The 17,690-nt window shown below is 43.2% G+C and overlaps 1 protein-coding gene across 5 annotated transcripts in view; it reads right to left on the bottom strand.

Annotated features, from left to right (window-relative positions):
- AGK (acylglycerol kinase) overlaps window positions 1–17,690 on the bottom strand; it is a 56,984-nt gene that overhangs the window by 29,692 nt on the left and 9,602 nt on the right. For 3 of the 5 annotated variants that reach the window (XM_006133374.4, XM_006133375.4, XM_006133376.4), the window contains exon 3: window positions 3,939–3,978. The exons of 1 other annotated variant lie outside the window; for it this stretch is intronic. In XM_006133374.4, the coding sequence (XP_006133436.2) occupies window positions 3,939–3,978 (40 nt within the window). Of the gene's footprint in view, window positions 1–2,515; window positions 2,540–3,938; window positions 3,979–17,690 lie in introns of those variants that run through there. One more of the 5 variants, XM_075939995.1, reaches the window with a different exon arrangement.

Here is a 17,690-nt window from a genome sequence, read left to right as displayed (position 1 = left end):
GAAATCTTAGGAGTTATTCTTCACCCTAAACTTCTTTAAACTTCTTTTGCCTCCTGTATATTCCTTGAATGTCTGCCTTTCACCACCTCCCTAGAAGGGCCAGAATTTGCCCTTGCTTTGACCTTCGCTCTGCTGAAGCCCTTACTAAGGCTGTAAATTTAAGCTATTTAGAACTCCATTTTGTACATTCTCCTTAGAACTCCATTTTGTACATTCTCCTTAAAGTCATGTTTTCTAAGCTTTCATCTAAAGGGGGAAGGGCCATTGCATCCAGACTACTTGCTCTCACAGAGAACAGCACCTTCCCATGCCTGTGTTCTCATATCCCATCAGTGGATTCCTATCCCATCTCGGTCCGTAATTATCGATAGCCCTATTGGTGTTCAGAGCTCTTCATGGACTTACTTCACTCAGCTTCTCATACCTTCTGCTCATTCCACTATAGACCACAATTCCTCATTGTTGGAATGAGCAAGAGAAGATTGTGCTTTCACTTGTGCTGCTCCAACTCCATAAAACTCCTTCCTAGCTCACTAGAAGGCATTGTCACTGGAAGGCCCTCACAGCGTTTATTATTATTACTTTTTATTATTTGTACTGAAATAGCACCTAGAAGCCCCAGTCATGGACCAGGGCTCCACTGTCGTAAGTGCTGTACAATGAGCAAGAAGATGATCCTGGACTCCTTTTACATGGAAATCTCTTGTGAAAGCATTTTGTGATGCTGAGCAAGGTGGCCATTATACACATGCATGCGCACAATCTCATACTTTCGTGGTCATTAGCTGTTCAAACTAGTAATTCACTCCAATCTTTACTCAATCAAGGGAACCCCAAATGAGAAAAAAAATACAATTAAAAAGAAAAAAACATGAATATTCAAAATTCAATTTTCTTCTTAAAGCAATTTGAAAAGCAAGGAAAGAAAAGAGTGTATAAAAGTGGTTGTTGGGGGAGAAGAAAAGGGGAAGGGAAATTAAACTGTCAGTTCTTAAGTTTTATCTGAAAAACAGCTGAGCAAAACCATTGGTTAATTTTATTACAATTGTTTCTTACAGGAAACAAGGGAAAATGAAGGCCCTTATCAATAATCCCCTGGTATGTTACAGCTGTTAAAAACAATTAATTATTCACTCTGGGGGACATGTGATATATTTACTTGTTCTAAACAACCTGTCACTCCTATGATTTATGACTAATGACAATCATTTCTTTATGTGACATACTTCGGGGTATTCCTGTAGCAAATTTCTGTTTTAAAGAGGAGAAATTTAAAAAAGAATTTTTAAAAACGGTTTAAAAATCCAACATCATGAAAATAACATAGGCGCAAATTTTAAAATGATGCAATAATACATTTTAAAATGGTTAGATTCTCTCTCATGTTACTTACCAATAGCAAAACTCTTTTACTATCCACTTATACAGCATCTTTCATACAAAGATCTTAAAAACACTTCACTGATATTACTGCATTGCATTAAGGGTATTATAATCTTTATTTTACAGTGGGAGCAGTTGAAGAACAATGTGACAAAACAGAAAATTCCTTAACATGTCCTCAGAGGTCAATAGTAAGATTCAGAACAACGTCAGCCAATCAGATCACATTTCCAAATGAGAATATGCAGGTCAGTGACAACTAACTTATTCACTGGAAGGAGCTGTAAAAGGTTTTAAATGGTGTGGTGGGTCCTGTAAAGTAGAATTTTAGATGGACATATGACATCACAAGGTGATGAATGTTCTAATCAGCATACCCTGATGGACAAGTAGGAATATTACCAAATTAGCCATCACAACTAATACCCTCATTAGAAATCGTGATAGAAACAAACAGAATTGAATGGGCAAGGATATTGCACGACCCATCAATCCTAGAGATGCTCTCTCTCTAGGTCAGGGCTACTCAACAAGCGGCCTGCCTGTATGCGGCCCGCAGCGCCTTGAGCCGCTTCCTGGGCCACCTGCCTGCCTCGTTGCTGAGGGCAACAGTGGCAGCGCCTCCTCGCGAGCCGAGCTGCATAGAGCCACATTAAGCCAGGCTGCATCAGTGCGTGCACAGGAGCTGCCGGCTGGCAGGGGAGCAGCAAGAGGATGCTTGCCACATCAGCCACAGCAGAAGCACTTCCCCACGAGCAAAGCTGCACGGCACTGCCCTGAACAAAGCTGCATCGGCGCGTGCGCAGGAGCTGCCAGGAGCGGCAAGGAGCAGCAGGGGAGCTTGGCAGCGAAGCGTGTGGCAAGGCAGTGGCAGAACTAAGCAGCAAGAGATGTGGCGAGGTAGCGGCAGAGCCAGGCAGCAAGGCTGGGGTGAGAAAGGTCTGTGCTGGGGCTTCGGTAGGGTTACCAGACATCTGTTTTTCCCAGGACACGTCCTTGTTTTCACATGTTAAATTGCCATCCAGATGGGTTTTTTAAAAGGCTAAAAACGTCTGGGATTTTTTGCCCTGTAAAGGGGGTCAGGGAGGGGACAGCAGCACATGCCTTCAATGGAACTTTCAGAGCCACGCACCTGGACCATTCACAGCCGCTCTGTGCACAGGCCCCAGCACCTGGAGGGAAAAGCGCATGGCTCCAGTGAGACCCAGGGTGTTACCCTCCACCCCACTAGATTTATGTCCCCGGCTCTGTGGGAGGGAAAGGGCATTGGGTTAGAGCACGGGGAGCTGAGGTTGCCTGGCTCTGAGGGAGGGGTAGGGGAGGGGCATTGGGGTGGAGCAGGAGGGCTGGAAGGTGCCTGGCTCTGGGGGAGAGATGGGTGCTTTGGCTAGAGCAAGGCAGTCTGGGGGTACCTGGCTCGGGGGAAGGGAGGAGCATTAGGTTGGAGGGGAAGGGCTGGAGGGTGCTTGGCTCTGGGAGAGAGGTGGGTGCACTGCGTTAGAGCAGGGAACTGGGTGTTAGAACTTCCGGCTTCTTTCCTTTCCTGTAGCTGGGCAGTGGGTCTGTTGGTTAGATTTGGGGGTTCCAGCCTCTGCTCTGTGAGAACTGTGGGAGCTGGTGCTTGGTGAGGCGGGATTCTGGGAAGAAGGATTCCTGGCTTCCTTTTCTTGCCATGCTAATTCTCCCCTTGGTGCCTTTAACTTCACATTGATTGTACTTATATTTCAGCTTTTGTTTGATTTGTTAAAATTGTGAAGCCAAAACAAAAAAGTAGTTTATATAATGGATCTTCTGTTGATATGTGTTTTAGTAGTTAAATTTCTGGACTGTCATTGCTCATTAAAAGTGCTGACATATGGGTGGAAATCAGGTAAATACTGCATTTTTATTAATATCAGCAGAACTGTCTTAAATGGGGCCTGTATGTTGTGTAGTCTTGCCTTAATCTTTGTATTCATGCCCGTCAGTGTGAAAAGCTATTTGCATATATTTACATAAATATTTGCATATGTATGCAACCACACTTACGTTGTGGCCCTTGGCATGTGGTGTGGGTATCACTGTGGCCCCCAGGGCTTCCAAAGTTGAGTAGCCCTGTTCTAGGTCAACATTAGCATAAATCAGCTTGCCTGGCCTCTGCCCTACCTCTTCAATGGTTTATATACAATTTTAGCCTCCAATCCTGTCAATCTATTTCCTCTTCATTTTACACACGCATGGAATAATTAAATCTCCATAACTGGAGAAGTATGCAAACTGAATAGTATCAAGAACTCCTCTAATGATGCAACCACATTGTTTATTATGGCACTGAATTACGTGTACCATCAGGTACACCAGCCTATCCAAAGGAGAGGCCTCCTTCACTCTGTGGCAACGTAGCCCCAATTTCTGCCCCCCCCCCCCCCAAAAAAAAAACACAACAACAAACCACGGCCAGAATCCCTGTCAGGTTTGTCATGAAATTGAAGCAGGCTAACCAAATCTCAGGAGTCCTGCACAACTGAGATAAAATTAAATTAAAATCCTCATCTTATCACATTAAATGGTATTACCTGGGCTTCCTGGCATGCAGCTCTCCTTAGTAGGTTATCACTATCAGGAAAACGAAAGGAGAGAATGGACATTAAATTACATAAGTTTATGGAGCTAAGGCAGAAATGGTTAGTTTTTTTCCAAAACATATGCATCTGCCTTCTTTCTACTACTTTGACATCCAGTAAAATGTCAAGCTGACACATTTAAAGATCTGCTTAACAACATATGGAAAACATAATACATAAGGATCATTTTTCTTTATATATGCACATATATAGCATTTACATATTTACATTTTTCTAATTCACCCTTTTTCATTACTGAAGACCAGAGCTCCAGGTATTGTAATTTGCAAGGCCCTAAATCTTTAGCAATTATGATTGTGAATAAAACCTTTAGATTGTGAACTTTACTGAAACTGATGCAGCAACTGGTACCTGCCAGAGTTTGCAGGCAGCCTGAAACAGTAACTCGGAGACTTGTAAGTTACCCCGTATATCATCGTGAGGTGTAACAATGAAGTCTTAGAGTGTAAGTACTAGCTATTTCACTAATGATAATTTCAGCAGAAATACCAGACTAAATGTACTTATTTGTCATTAGTGAATGTAGTGGTAGATAATGGGTCAGGGTGCAGTGGACCAGTTATCTAGTAAACAAATTTTTTTTAAATGCAAAGCTCTCCATCTCCTGAAATAGTCATTTCTGCCCTTATGCAAAAGAAGGAGAAATAATGCATTCCCCTCCATGGTACCAAAAGCCCCGACTGCCTTCTTGATATCAAAACCATCTCCCACAATTTTTTGAGCACCAAAAGCATCTCCATTATTCCTCTAATAAGTCATTGTCAGTGCAAAAACCCCTAGAACAGTGAACATTTAAAATGGTAGTAAGAATTAATATAAAAACAAATACTGATTGATTGGACAGGATTTGGGGCAATGACAAAAAAAGCAACGGGAGAGCAGGGCAGTCCATTTCTAGAGTCCCTGAACTGTGTGAGCAACACTTGCCAGTCCTAACATATTTACTGTACATATCACGGTGATGTCATGAGATATACCCAAAAACATGGCAGGTAACATACTGTGGGACAACTAAAAACTCACTGATCATTCATATCCTTGTGTGATGTATGTACAAAGAGTTATGGATATGTGCTAGAATTATGTTCTTAAAATGTGTTTGGCACGCAATGAATAAGTCCAGTCAGCATGCTGGATACTAAGGACTGTTTTCACTTGTCATCAGCTGAGACAATGAAGGCCCATTTACTTAAAAGATAAACAAAGCCTTTAACCAAGCAAGTTGGGGAGATAGCTAAATGATAACTAATTGAATGAACTGATTGCATACGGTATTACCCTATTATACATATCAAGTTAGCTTTCATGAAAGAGCTTATGACACACTGGTGAATAATGTCATTGTGAAATATATGTATTAACACCATATGAAGAAATATGGATACTTAATGACATTATGCTTTAGTATCTGTGACCAATACAGGGAGAAAAAGGTTTTTTCACAGACAGGAGAGAGGGCAGCCATTTTGCCTGTCTCCAGTGAAATTAAGCAAAGTGTGATAAAAAAAAAATAATGGAAGCCCCATTTACATATGAACCAGCACGGGGATGGGATGTCCACAGGCAGGAAAGAATAGCATGAATTCATCCCGAGCCTGGAGACGAAACAGAGTTTGGGAAAACACAAAGAGAATGACGACACTGTCTTGGCAGTCCATCAATGGACAGACACAAGGGCCTAGAGCTCTTGCAGTTAAGAAAGATGGATCCTTCAACCAAGAAGTCTCTGGAAACTGAAGATAGGTGAGAAACCTGATTTAGGCAAAGATCTTTCACCTAGAAGACTAGGGAAAATAGCATTCTTGTACTTCTGAGGAAGGTCCTTACTGAGAGGAAGTCAAGAAGAAAAGATTAGTAAGAAATCTACCTTGAACCAAGGCTGTAGTTTATTAAGTCTTAGCCATTTTAGTTTTATTTGACTACAGCCATTTTTTGTCATTATCCCTTGAAATTGAACTCATTTAGAACCCTTCTCTTCTTGTTAATAAATCTGTTTAACCTTTAATCCAAGCCAACCCGAGTTCTGTGTTTGAACTGAAACAACTGTTAATTCCAGCAAAAGCAACAAACCGCTGTGTGTTTGTTTCTTTGAAGGAGCAATGGACCTTGCTTCTCCTCTGCATGCTCCAGGAAAGCACTGGACATTCAAGGTAGACAGTCCTGGGAAAATTCAGGATTGGGGGTGCACTGGGGTCACTCAGCAAGTCATAACCAAGGCTGCTGAGAACCAGAGTGGCACTATTGTCTTATGCTGAAATCAGGGTGTGAACCAAGCTTGCACATCAGAGAGACACACAGATAACTGCATGCTTATCTGCTGGCTGGGAGCATCCAGCCAGGGACGTGCAGCAGCAGAGCATTTTAAAACTTAAAAAACAATGAATGGTCCTGCAGCACCTTAGAGACTAACATAAATTGTAGCTGGTATCATGAGCTTTTGTGGGCAAAATCCATTTCAAAGAAATAGGTTGTGCCCATAAAAGCTCAGGATTCTATCTACATTTTTTGTTATTCTCTAAGGTACTGCAGAGCCATTTGTTGTTTTTTAGGTTTTTTCAGTTACAGACTAACATAGCTACCTCTCTGAGAAAATTTTAAGGCGTCCATGGTTACTGGACAGAAAATGATGGTGACACAACCCACTACCGATCTAGCATGCATTCCAGAAAATGACACCTTGTTAAATACATTTGGATTAAAACAGGATCACTGTTTCGTTCAATTTCACAATCTCAGGCTGTTTATCCCTAACTTGGAATCATATAGTCTGCTGTATGTTACATCACCACTGGTTACTGTAGCAACACAGTTTTGATGCCACAAAGGCAGAGGAATGGTGATTTCAGGTGAGGAATAAATATGGGGAACAAATAAATTGACTAAGCAACACAAGAACCATGGAAATTGTCTTAGTAATAACAAAAAGACAAAGGGAAGACTAAAATGAGAGACAAAGCATATAAATAATATATCCTCTGAATAATGCCTAATTGTAATATTTATCAAAGAATTCCTCGGAGGCAGCAGCATTCCTTTAACCTAATGTTTACTCTTTAAAACTAAAGTAATAAATCATTTGTATTAAGAAACCAGAACATTACTTCCAGAAGTGACAGATTTGTGACTAATTGCAGTAATTTTACTATACAATAATAATGAAAGCAACACTAGCATTGAAATCAATTGCATGCCAAGAATTTCTCTATATTTGCTATACTGAGTGCCAGGCTAACAGAACTCTCTCAGCTAATTCCAAATGTTAAGCCATGAGGTTATTAAGATAACCCAGGAGGTCCATACTGCACCACTGATTAGATACTTCAACTCCACCTTCTGGTCTCAGCTCAGTAAGCAAGTTATGATTTGGGCCAGGTTATCCCCAATACCAATTCTTCCCTATAATCTATAACAGTAAACAGACGGCATGCTCTTACTGTTCGTACCGAGTGCTAACTTTCTACAGTGAGGTAGCATTTCATTATTTGTGGAGAAATTCAGCTTTAGAATTCACTCTCTTGTGATCCTCTGAAGTCTGAGTTTAAAGGCTTTGAGGATATAGAGCAAGAATCATCAATCCAAACCAATTTCAAACCCAGAAGATGATAATACCTTATTAATAAATAAGAAATTATTTGTCAACCAATGACTATGGTCTAGCTTTTAAGGCCATATATTTTGGACGTTCACATGTGACAATCAGGATCCAGATAACCTGGACAGAATACAAGGTCTGATCTCCAAAGAATAAACAATTGAATCAAGTGATTGTGTGCATTATTATACTATAAAAGTGTATCAAGTGAGGTCTTTTATAAAGCCAAGGATAAACTGGTGATTAATATTGTGTGATATATAAACAGTTTGCATGTAAAGAGTTACAGATGTGCGCTGGACATACATTCTTAAAATGTGTCTGGTAGGCAGAGCATAAACCCTAGCTTATCCTAGACAAAGGAATATGTTTTTATCTGTCTAACTGGTCTGGTTACAGGTAGAGGACAATGGAAGTACATCTGCATACAAGTTAAACAAACCATCAAGCTAAAGGAGCAAAGGAGATCACCTCACAATGAAGGGGATGGGGGGGTAGGGAGAGAGAAAGGGGAACAGAATCTGCACTAGAAGAATCATTCATGGTTGATGAAGCAGAGACAATAGACTTTGGATAATATAAAGGGGCCAAAAACTATTTTAGTTATTCATTACTGAGAGGACTCTGGGTTCAGTGACCTCTGAGCCTAGAGAGGGAAGAGATAATTTTCTTTGTCTTCAAAGACAAAGACAATAACTTGCTGAAATTGACCTTTAGTCACTAGAAAACATGTTTTCTTTGTTTTATCTTGCATGTAACCATACCCATTTTTTATATTCTATCAATTAATCTTCTGTTCATTGTTAATAAACTTCTTGTTTTATTACAAAACCATCTCTGTGCTGTGTATTGTAGTGAAATTGGGTCTTCAGCTCAACTAACAAATTTGGTCTGAGTTCTGGCTCTCTGAGGGCAGCAAACTTAGCAATTTGTGTGAGTGTCCAGTGAGACGGATGGGATGCTGCAAAGAGAGGTCTCTGGGGAACTTGGGAATTGGAGATCATTGATTGTTATCTGTAAGGCAAGGTTTGGATTAGTAGAATCCTGAATAGTTTACCCGCAAGGCACACAAGCTGTTGCATAAGGCAGCTGGCATATAGCTTAGCAATAGCAAAGCTCTTACTTGCTGAGGCTAAGAGAGGCAACAGTGGCTCAAAGTTCTGGGTACTTCAAGCAGGACATTCCATCATGCTCTTTTTAATATTTGTATTCAAGGTCAAATATGGTGAATATGGCCTATTCATTAAATTAAAATAAATAAATATTCCATGGACCAACTTACATAAACTAAAAGTTTTGACAAGGATATTCCATCAAGTCTGAAGCTTTTGCAGGTCTCATAACAATTTCCAGATTCTCATGTTTACAGTGAGTTGTCGGATCATGGATGTGCTAATTAGTCTCCACAGAGTATGCACATGACTCTTCTAAACACAGGAACTGCTCATGGTTTTTCATTTATTCGTTTTTTTGTTAATTTTTAAGTTAAGTTTATGTAATTTAAGTCATATCTTTTTACACCTCCTATACTTTATGAAAATTGACTCATGAATATACATAACTCAAAGACACATTATGCAAAACGGGTGATTTAACATGACACTTTAAAAGTTGTAATCCACTGAATCCGTATATCCTATTTGTATACATGTGTATTTCTTGTCTATGAAGTTAGAAATATTAAGTGGAAACCTGTTTTATTAGTCCATGTATTCTAGTAAAAGACCTTAGTGATACTTTAGGAACTTGATGTCTTGATGACTCTGGAACCCATTTTGGATTAGGGATGTTCGATATAGCGTAATTGAATAGACATGTAACCCCATGAAATCTTAGCTGTTACATGACTATTTGACAGTCTCTGGGGGTGGGGCTGGCAGTATGCGGTGACAGGCGTGAGCCAGTCTGTGAGGGGAGCCAGTTTAAAAATTAGCTCCCCATGCAGACCGGCTGCCTGCCACCCTGCACTGCTGCCTCCGATACAGCACGGGGTGGCAGCAGCCCCTATCCGCAGTGGCCCGGGCTCACTGCAGACAGAGGATGGTACTCAGTAGCAGCCTCTGTCTGTGGGGGTCTGAGCTCCTCACAGACAGAGGCTGTTGCAGGGGTCTGGGGTGGGAGAGGTTGCTGAGAATCACCCTCAATCTCTTATATTCAAGGGTCAAGGTGGGCCAAGTCATTAACTAGTACTTTTTCAAGGTAGTTGCTCGCTTGTTCTCTAATTTTATTTTCTTTGCAAATTTAGTCTAGACCACTGGTTCCCGCTGCAATCTTCAAAGCATAAACTGTCTCCAAATTGATGCAGTGCTCTCTGCCTGACTCTGCAGAGAGCCTGAAACCATAACTCTGAGGGCTGTGAATTGTCCCCATTCATTTCAATGCTGTAGTGACCCAACAGCCTAAGTGTAACACATAGGAAGGCTTAACTATTTTACTGCTTATTGAAGCATCCAAAGAAAGAAGCCAGGCAATCACAATACCAAGATATGCACAATCTGCTCTGAGTAGCATCTTGTTTTGTGCCATGAGTAGGGGTTTGTGGGCAAACCATGGTTGGTGCCTGGAATCCACACACACCTCTGGCTGGTTCAGCCGAAGTCTATTAGCAAAATATCCAACTATGATTTAAAAATTTCAGGTGATGGAAAATATACTATGATCCTTGGTAAAATTGTTCCAATGGTTAATTACCCTCACGGGTAAAAAAAGAAAACAAGCTAAGAAAAGTACCAGTAATTTTCCTTCAAAATGTATCTCCTGCCTTTAATCATTCCATAGCGTAGAACCCCAAGGCTCTGAGAAATATTTTTGCGGGCTTCTACATATGAAGTTTGTCAGTTTGATTCATACTGCTCAAAAAACACCAGATACACTTGGCAACATTACAGCTTTATGTCCATAAACATGGTTCAGTCTCTGTGCATACTGGGTTATCAGCCCATGGATGATGGCCATTCAAGCTAGAGAATGATTAGATAAATATGGTACATTTTGTACTGAGTTTTATATTTTATTTACAGCACTACATAGTAAAGAAACAGTCAATATACTAATATTCCTATAAGGAGGAGAAAGAGGCAGAGAGAAGTTACATATTTACCAGCTGACTGATCTCTCAGACTGCCTGAAAGAGTGCACAGACACTTCCTATACCTATGGTGACATCCTCAGATAAACCATAAGCAATTTCTACCCTGGACTTGTCCTCGACGCTTACAGATACAACTTACACCTTACAGCAAAACAAATTTAGAGTACAGCATCTGCTGATTTACCTAGTACTGCTTTCCTGATTTCAAAATCAACCATTACATTGCTTAGAACTAGGCTAGCTAGGTTATCCTGCAAAAGGGAAGTGAGAAGGAAAAAGGGGAAGGAATGTCTTGTCAAACTAATCCACTGACAGAGGCCAGAGTGAAGCTCTTTGGGGAGTCCCATGCAATTCTCCAGTAAGAAAGAGGTAGAGCTTCAGAGGGGCAAACAGGGCAGGAGGGTACTTTATGTGAAGAACCCACATGGAAAAATAGTATTTGTTGCTTCTGCAAATTAGTTTTGGGCTTTCTTACATAATGTTAAGCATCAAGATAGCGGCCCTGATTCTAGAACCTGCCATCTGGAAACACCACTAGTGACACAGTCCCAGCAGAGTATGGCACTCCCTCAATTCCAACTCCCTCCCAACGTCCCAGCATAGGGGCATTCCACAGGAAGAAGAGACGCACGGCTAGAGTCCACTGCATTCTAGCTATTATGGGCTCTAAGCCAGACCACTGGGAGAGGTTGCAGCACAGTGTACATTAGAATCTCTCTCAGGACTCTTCTAACTCATACCTTCAGAATCCTGAACATACAGAGTGATGTCTACTCCCCAGATTCTGTATTGAGTTTCCTCAGCCAGGACTGTGAATCAAGGCTGATATTTTACTCAGCAATCACCCAATAGGAGTATTATGTCTTCCTTTATGTCTAGCACAGGTTCAGCACATAACAAATAAACCACCGAAACAGCAGCGCTTCAAAGATGCTGGTTGTATCAGTGAGGCTTTTTGCTTTTCCTGCTTTAACTGCAGTATCCGTGCCACTTGGCATGACCAGAATATCAGTGTTTCTATTACAAGCTTGGCTTTGGGAGGATGTGAAAATCAGATGCTCAGTCTGAATCAGCTTCCCCAGACTTTGCATTTATGCTCAATATTTTTAATGAAGTTAATATCAAAAAGCTGCAGCAGCTGTTCAGGATGGAACCTTCAAAGAAGTGACAAACTGAGTTATCATCTGGCAGGGACATAAAGTGCAGCAATCAAATTAACACTACCAATGACACTTAGCTTACTGGCAATGAGAGCCAAAGCCCTGTGAATCCTGCCAATATTTTCTGTGATGAAAGTCAACTATTTGTTTGTCACTTATGGAAGGTGAAAATTATTTAATATTGATATTATATATATATATATATATATATATATATATATATATATATATAAAATTACACACATGGGGCCTGCCAGTCTGATACAGGAAATATAAAGGCCTGCTCTGTCAGTTATGATTCAACAACTGATCAAAAGCGTCACTGTAACAGGATGGCAGCATTTGCCTGAAACACCCACTTTGTTAATCAAGTATGGATCATGATAAGAGTTTAGCAAGCTTAATTTGGCAGAACTCACTTAAGCTGGTGACTCATAATACCACCTGGAAATAAAGGAGGCAGGAGAGAGGTCCTGTGGTGTCAGCTGAGAAGTACTTTTGAAAAGCAGCCAAAACTGGATAGACCATTTGAGCTGATTTTTATGTAATAACTGTTATTTTCTAGGAGAGTGATGGGGCAGAATTTGGGCTTTATGTATTGTGGGGAGTCCATAAAGCTGGCTGGACAAGGCACCTGCTCACATTCAAAGAGGATTTGTGCACTGTGCCTGCAAGGCTGACCCTGTTGCCTGACTTGGAGAATTCCAATCCAGAGAAATGGGTACCAAAACCAACTGATTAGATCTAGCCACTCAGATGAAATGTAAGGCAGACACAATCAGTCACCGAGAGGTTCTAAACCTTTAGGACTTCAGAGATCACCACCAATCAGGCCAGCCAAGATACAGAGTCTCTTTGTTCCTCTAAAATGACTCTACAGTAGCGCCAGTCAATTACCATGCAGTGACATAACCAGATGAAATTACATATCCTGTCCTCCCTCCTCCCCATTTCCAAAGACAATTATACTCTATCACCTTGATTTTGTAACCAAAGTCTCATGTAAATCTCTATTTTGTTGACTTTCAAAAAAAGTATGGAACTGTCATATAACTGCCTGTTCACAAAGCACCTAACTGTAAAATCTCGCCTTATAGTTGAGCACAGCCTTAATTGTGATACACTAGATGGTACATACACAGGACAAAAGGAAACCCAGGTGTAAACCGGCATAATTCTATGGAAAGTCAATGTAAACACACTCACATGCAGCCAGACTGAATTCTGCCTTTCCTTTTCCTCTGCTGCTGGAGCACTCTATCCCAAATGCAAAAACTTGGATTTTTCAAGCATGTCTTTTATGAGAAATTAGTTTTGTAATAACAGCACCAGGCCTACAGTCAGGCACAGCTTTAGGTATGCTACAAACTGTATCCTTTCCTGTTCATCTCTCACAGCTGTCTTGTATATTTTACTTTTTACCTGCAACACCTCAGTTATTCCAGTGCAGTGCCTCTCTCAAAGCGATACCACCCACAGCGCTAGAATATGGCATCTCCCATGCCAAATTTATTTTCAAGTGTGACCTAAATCTTCAGGTTGCAATCTAATATGTCTGAAGGTGAAAAGCTAGTGCACTGACACATCCTGGCTCCTTAGAGCAAATGCTACATTTAAAAATTATGCCCGCTTCACCAGCTCTTTGCCCTTCAGACTGAGCTTCCATTGCTCACAATCCTCTGCCATCTGATTAGCACTAGGGATGTGAATAGGTAACTGGATAATGCTTACTGGGTACCGGTTAACAGGTGCTCAGGAGCAGACCCCCCATCCATGGCCTGCCAGTGGTGGCAGCAGCCTCAGCCCCAGTGCAGGAAACGAAACCTTCTCCCCACCCCTGGACCAGAGAAGAAGCCTGCTAGTGTCAGCAGCAAAAGCCCTGAGGAGGGAAGGAAGATACCCATTTAGTAAGTTAAACATTAGGTTAACCTGTTAAAAGTTAGGTTAACTGATTAATAGGGATTTTACATTCCTAATTAGCATGGTGGCAAAGTTACCATGCTCTAGTCTCCCTTTGCTGTTACCTGCTGTAGGACAGAAGGGGCATTTTCTTCATACCCAAAGACAGGGTCTGGGGCCCATCTGCTAAGTCACACTAACTAATGGTTCACAGGAAAGGGGTGCAACTGTGGAGAAATTATGAAGACCAAGTGAAAAGTTCTTGTCTGCAGCTCTCAGTAAAATCAGTGAAAGCCTTATGCGTATCAGAGGGGAGGATCTGAACAAAAGCAATTACTCCAGTGGTTCTTCTGTGCCTAAGCAAATTTAAGATGGCTTTGGCTGGTTTGCCATTCATTTGCTGGAGATGTTGTTACTTAAAATAGCTCCAGTTAATACCACAATGACAACATCTAAACCAAAAAAGGGATGAACACTGAAATGGCAAAAACTAAATGAGCTTCTTCCCGCAAAGTCTGGAGAAAAGGATGAAAAAGCCAAAAGGAGTCAAAAACTTCCGTCAGCTGCAAATGAACAAGCAAAGCCTCAGACAGCTAATTCCAGGAAGTCAAAGGTTAATATGAATTGATGTCAACTAAAGCAAACACTTTCGTCACACACTCCAGCAGTGCCAGAAACAGAAGCACAAGACTTCACTAAACCTTTAATCTGTTCTAAAAGGGTAGATATAAGTCTAGTCAAGTATGCCTCATGCATAGTAATTTAGCCCCAAATGTCGACAATGGCCAAATCTCACAGGCAACATAATCTACATTCAATTTACTAAGCGCTTAAATTGCTGCCTTAGACACCAGGTATGTGGGGCTAAATGTACTGCTAGTGCTCTCTGGTGTAATCAGTATGGAACATGGATGAACAAAAAATGCTCCATTTTCTGATACAGCCGGGAGATTGCAGTGAATTCCATGAGTCAGGGGGAGAGGGAAGTTGTGCTTCATGGCTACTCCCACCCCCAGCACAATCCCACTGGCCAGTTTCTGGCCAATGGGAGCTTCCTGACTGAAGAACAGGCAGCATGAGAAGAACCAATCTTCCCTGTCCTCAGGCTCTTATTCACACAGCACATGGCCCTGCAGCCTTTTCAGGGGCGGAGCAGGCCCCTCCCTGAGAAATGTGCTGGGCTGCCGGCCAGGAGTCTCCTTGGTAAGTCTCCAGGTTAGAGCTTGTCTCTGGCACTCCAGCCCCTCACTCCTACCTCTATCCCACATAAGCCAAACTGTCTGCCTCCCTCCTGAGCCCAGACCCCTTCCCAGACCCTGCACCCCAATCCCCTGCCCCAGATCACAATCCCCTCCTGCCTAGGTCACAACCCAAACCCCTGCACCCTAATCCCATGCCCCAGGTCACAATGGCCTCCTTCATCCCAACTCCCTCCCAGACCTCAGAGGCCCTCCCGGCATCCCAGTCCCTTACCTCAAGCTCCCTTCTGCACCCAACCTCCATTCCAGATCCTGCATCTCCTTCATTAATATCATGGAAGAGTGCAGCCCTCGACCACTTTCCAAAATCTTGGAGTGGCCCCACATAAAAAATTATAGCTACCCCTGCCATAAGTGGATGGAACAACTAAAAACAAGGCTCCTGACTGGTCTCTGATTCCCAGAAAACAAAGGACACATCCTCTTCCCTAGGGAAATTAATCCCTAGGGCTTTATGGGGAATCCCTGAAAATTAGTTCTTTCCCATATGATGTCAACCTGGGGGATGTTAACTAATTTCCCAAGCATTAACATTCCCTTCTATTGTGTTTATACAATGCTACATATGGACACGGAACTGTCTATTTTTAATAATGTACTTCAAATCAGAACACCATAAAGATAAAACAAGCACATTCTAAGATAAGGAAATCAGAAACAATATCTCATCTAGTATACAGGCAGTCCCCTACTTACGCGGATCCGACTTAGCCCCGTTCGTAAGTGCGGATCCGATGTTTCTCGCCCCGGAGGTCGAGGTAGCGGATTGCTACCTGCGAGCTCCGGGGCGAGAAAGCCCCGTTCGTAAGCTGCTCCGGTGCCCCTGGTCTGCTGGAGACCGTCTCCAGCAGACCAGGGGCACCGGGCGGGTTCCCGCACTTCTGCAAAGCCTCAGAAGCGCGGGGAACCGCCACTGCTGCCGCTTCAGTCCCGGTGCCTGTGGTCTGCTGGGGACCGTCCCCAGCAGACCACAGGCACCGGGACTGAAGCCGCAGCCGCGGGGGGGTCCCGCGCCTCTGAGGCTTTGCCAGAGCAAAGCCTCAGAGGCGCGGCACCCCGCTGCCGCTGCGGCTCTGCTCCCCGTGTCCCTGGTCTGCTGGGGGGGGGGGGGGGGGGCGCGGCTAGTGTGCCCCCCCAGCAGACCAGGCTTTTGTTTTGGACCCTGGAGCAGAACAGCTGGGGCGCTGCCGATAGGACCTGGGGCAGAGCAGCTGGGGTGCTGCCGGGTTGGTCCAGTAGTGCCCAGAGCGGCGCTGCAGGACCAATCGGCAGCGCCCCAGCTGCTCTGCCCCAGGTCCTGATTCAGCCGCTGCTGGTCAGTTTCAGCAGTGGCTGAATCAGGACGCCTGGGGCAGAGCAGCTGGGGTGCTGCTGGGTTGGTCCAGTAGCGCCGAGAAGCGGTGCTACTGGACCAACCCAGCAGCACCCCAGCTGCTCTGCCCCAGGCGTCCCCAAGTCAGCCGCTGCTGAAACTGACCAGCGCTGACTACAGGAAGCCCGAGGCAGAGTTGCTCTGCCCCAGGCTTCCTGGAATCAGCCGCCGATCAGTTTCAGCAGCAGCTGACTTGGGGAAGCTTGGGGTTCTTAAGTTGAATCTGTATGTAAGTCAGAACTGGTGGTCAGTTTCAGCAGCGGCTGAATCTGGACGCCAGTTCCGACTTACATACAGATTCAACTTAAGAACAAACCTACAGTCCCTATCTTGTACGTAACCCGGGGACTGCCTGTGCGTGAGTTTGTCCATCCATCCATCCATCTGCTCAAGAACTCCTCCTAAATGGTAAGAGTGAGGACCACCAAATGCAGTATACACTTTCCTCTTCTCATAACTTAAAGCAAGGTAAGTTGTGCCAGGAAAATGGGTTGTGTCTGGAACTACTTCTCATAAAACCATACAGAGAAGACAGACTCACCAAACAGGTGAAAGGGGCTGGCTGGGGATGCCTCCCCTCCCTCCCCCTGCACTACTCCAGCCCAGAGCTTCCCAAATCACTGGTGCCCTTTAGAGAAAGTGACCCCCCCCCCAATGCATATGGGAACATTATAGGCTGTTTCCCCTTATGAAAAGTCCCTGATGAAGGGAAAGTGCACAGTTTGCTGCATTCCTCACTTTGGCTAGGAAATGCAGGGGACAGGCAAATCTGGATATGTTCCAGCTGAGTCGTGCACTCCTCCCCTGGCTGTGCCCACTGGAGCTGCAGTGCCCATGAAGAGGCATTTCTCATCTGGCCCCATGCTGCTGCTCTCTCCCCAGGGCAGCCTGCATGCTGAACCCCTCATCCCCAGCCTCTCCCCAGAGCAATGATTTAAATGGGGAAAAACAAAAATTAATTGAGGTAAGGACCCGAGCAACTCTGGGAACTCTTCTAGTAAATACATTTTAAGCAAAGACATATTTTAAAGGCTACTGTCCCACCTGGCTCAAGCCACTCCTAGGAATATCCATCTTTCCTTTCCACATAAATCCGGCATTCTGACAAGTGATGAGAAAAATGTTAAACTAAGTACGTGCATAAATAATTCACAACCCTGTCTTTCAGCTTCTCTGTCTCCTTCCCCAGCAATAGTTATCCACAGAGAACAAGAAAGAGCTATATGTCAAGCCTTGTTTTCATGCACAAGAAATACTGTTTTGAGATAAATAATTACTATTTACAGTTATGTTTCATCTTCTTCAACCCA

This window comes from Pelodiscus sinensis, chromosome 1 (genome assembly GCF_049634645.1).
Source record: "Pelodiscus sinensis isolate JC-2024 chromosome 1, ASM4963464v1, whole genome shotgun sequence".
Lineage (NCBI taxonomy): Eukaryota > Metazoa > Chordata > Testudines > Trionychidae > Pelodiscus > Pelodiscus sinensis.
The sequence above is the reverse complement of the archived record's forward strand: the minus strand, read 5'-3'. Positions and strand labels throughout refer to the sequence as shown.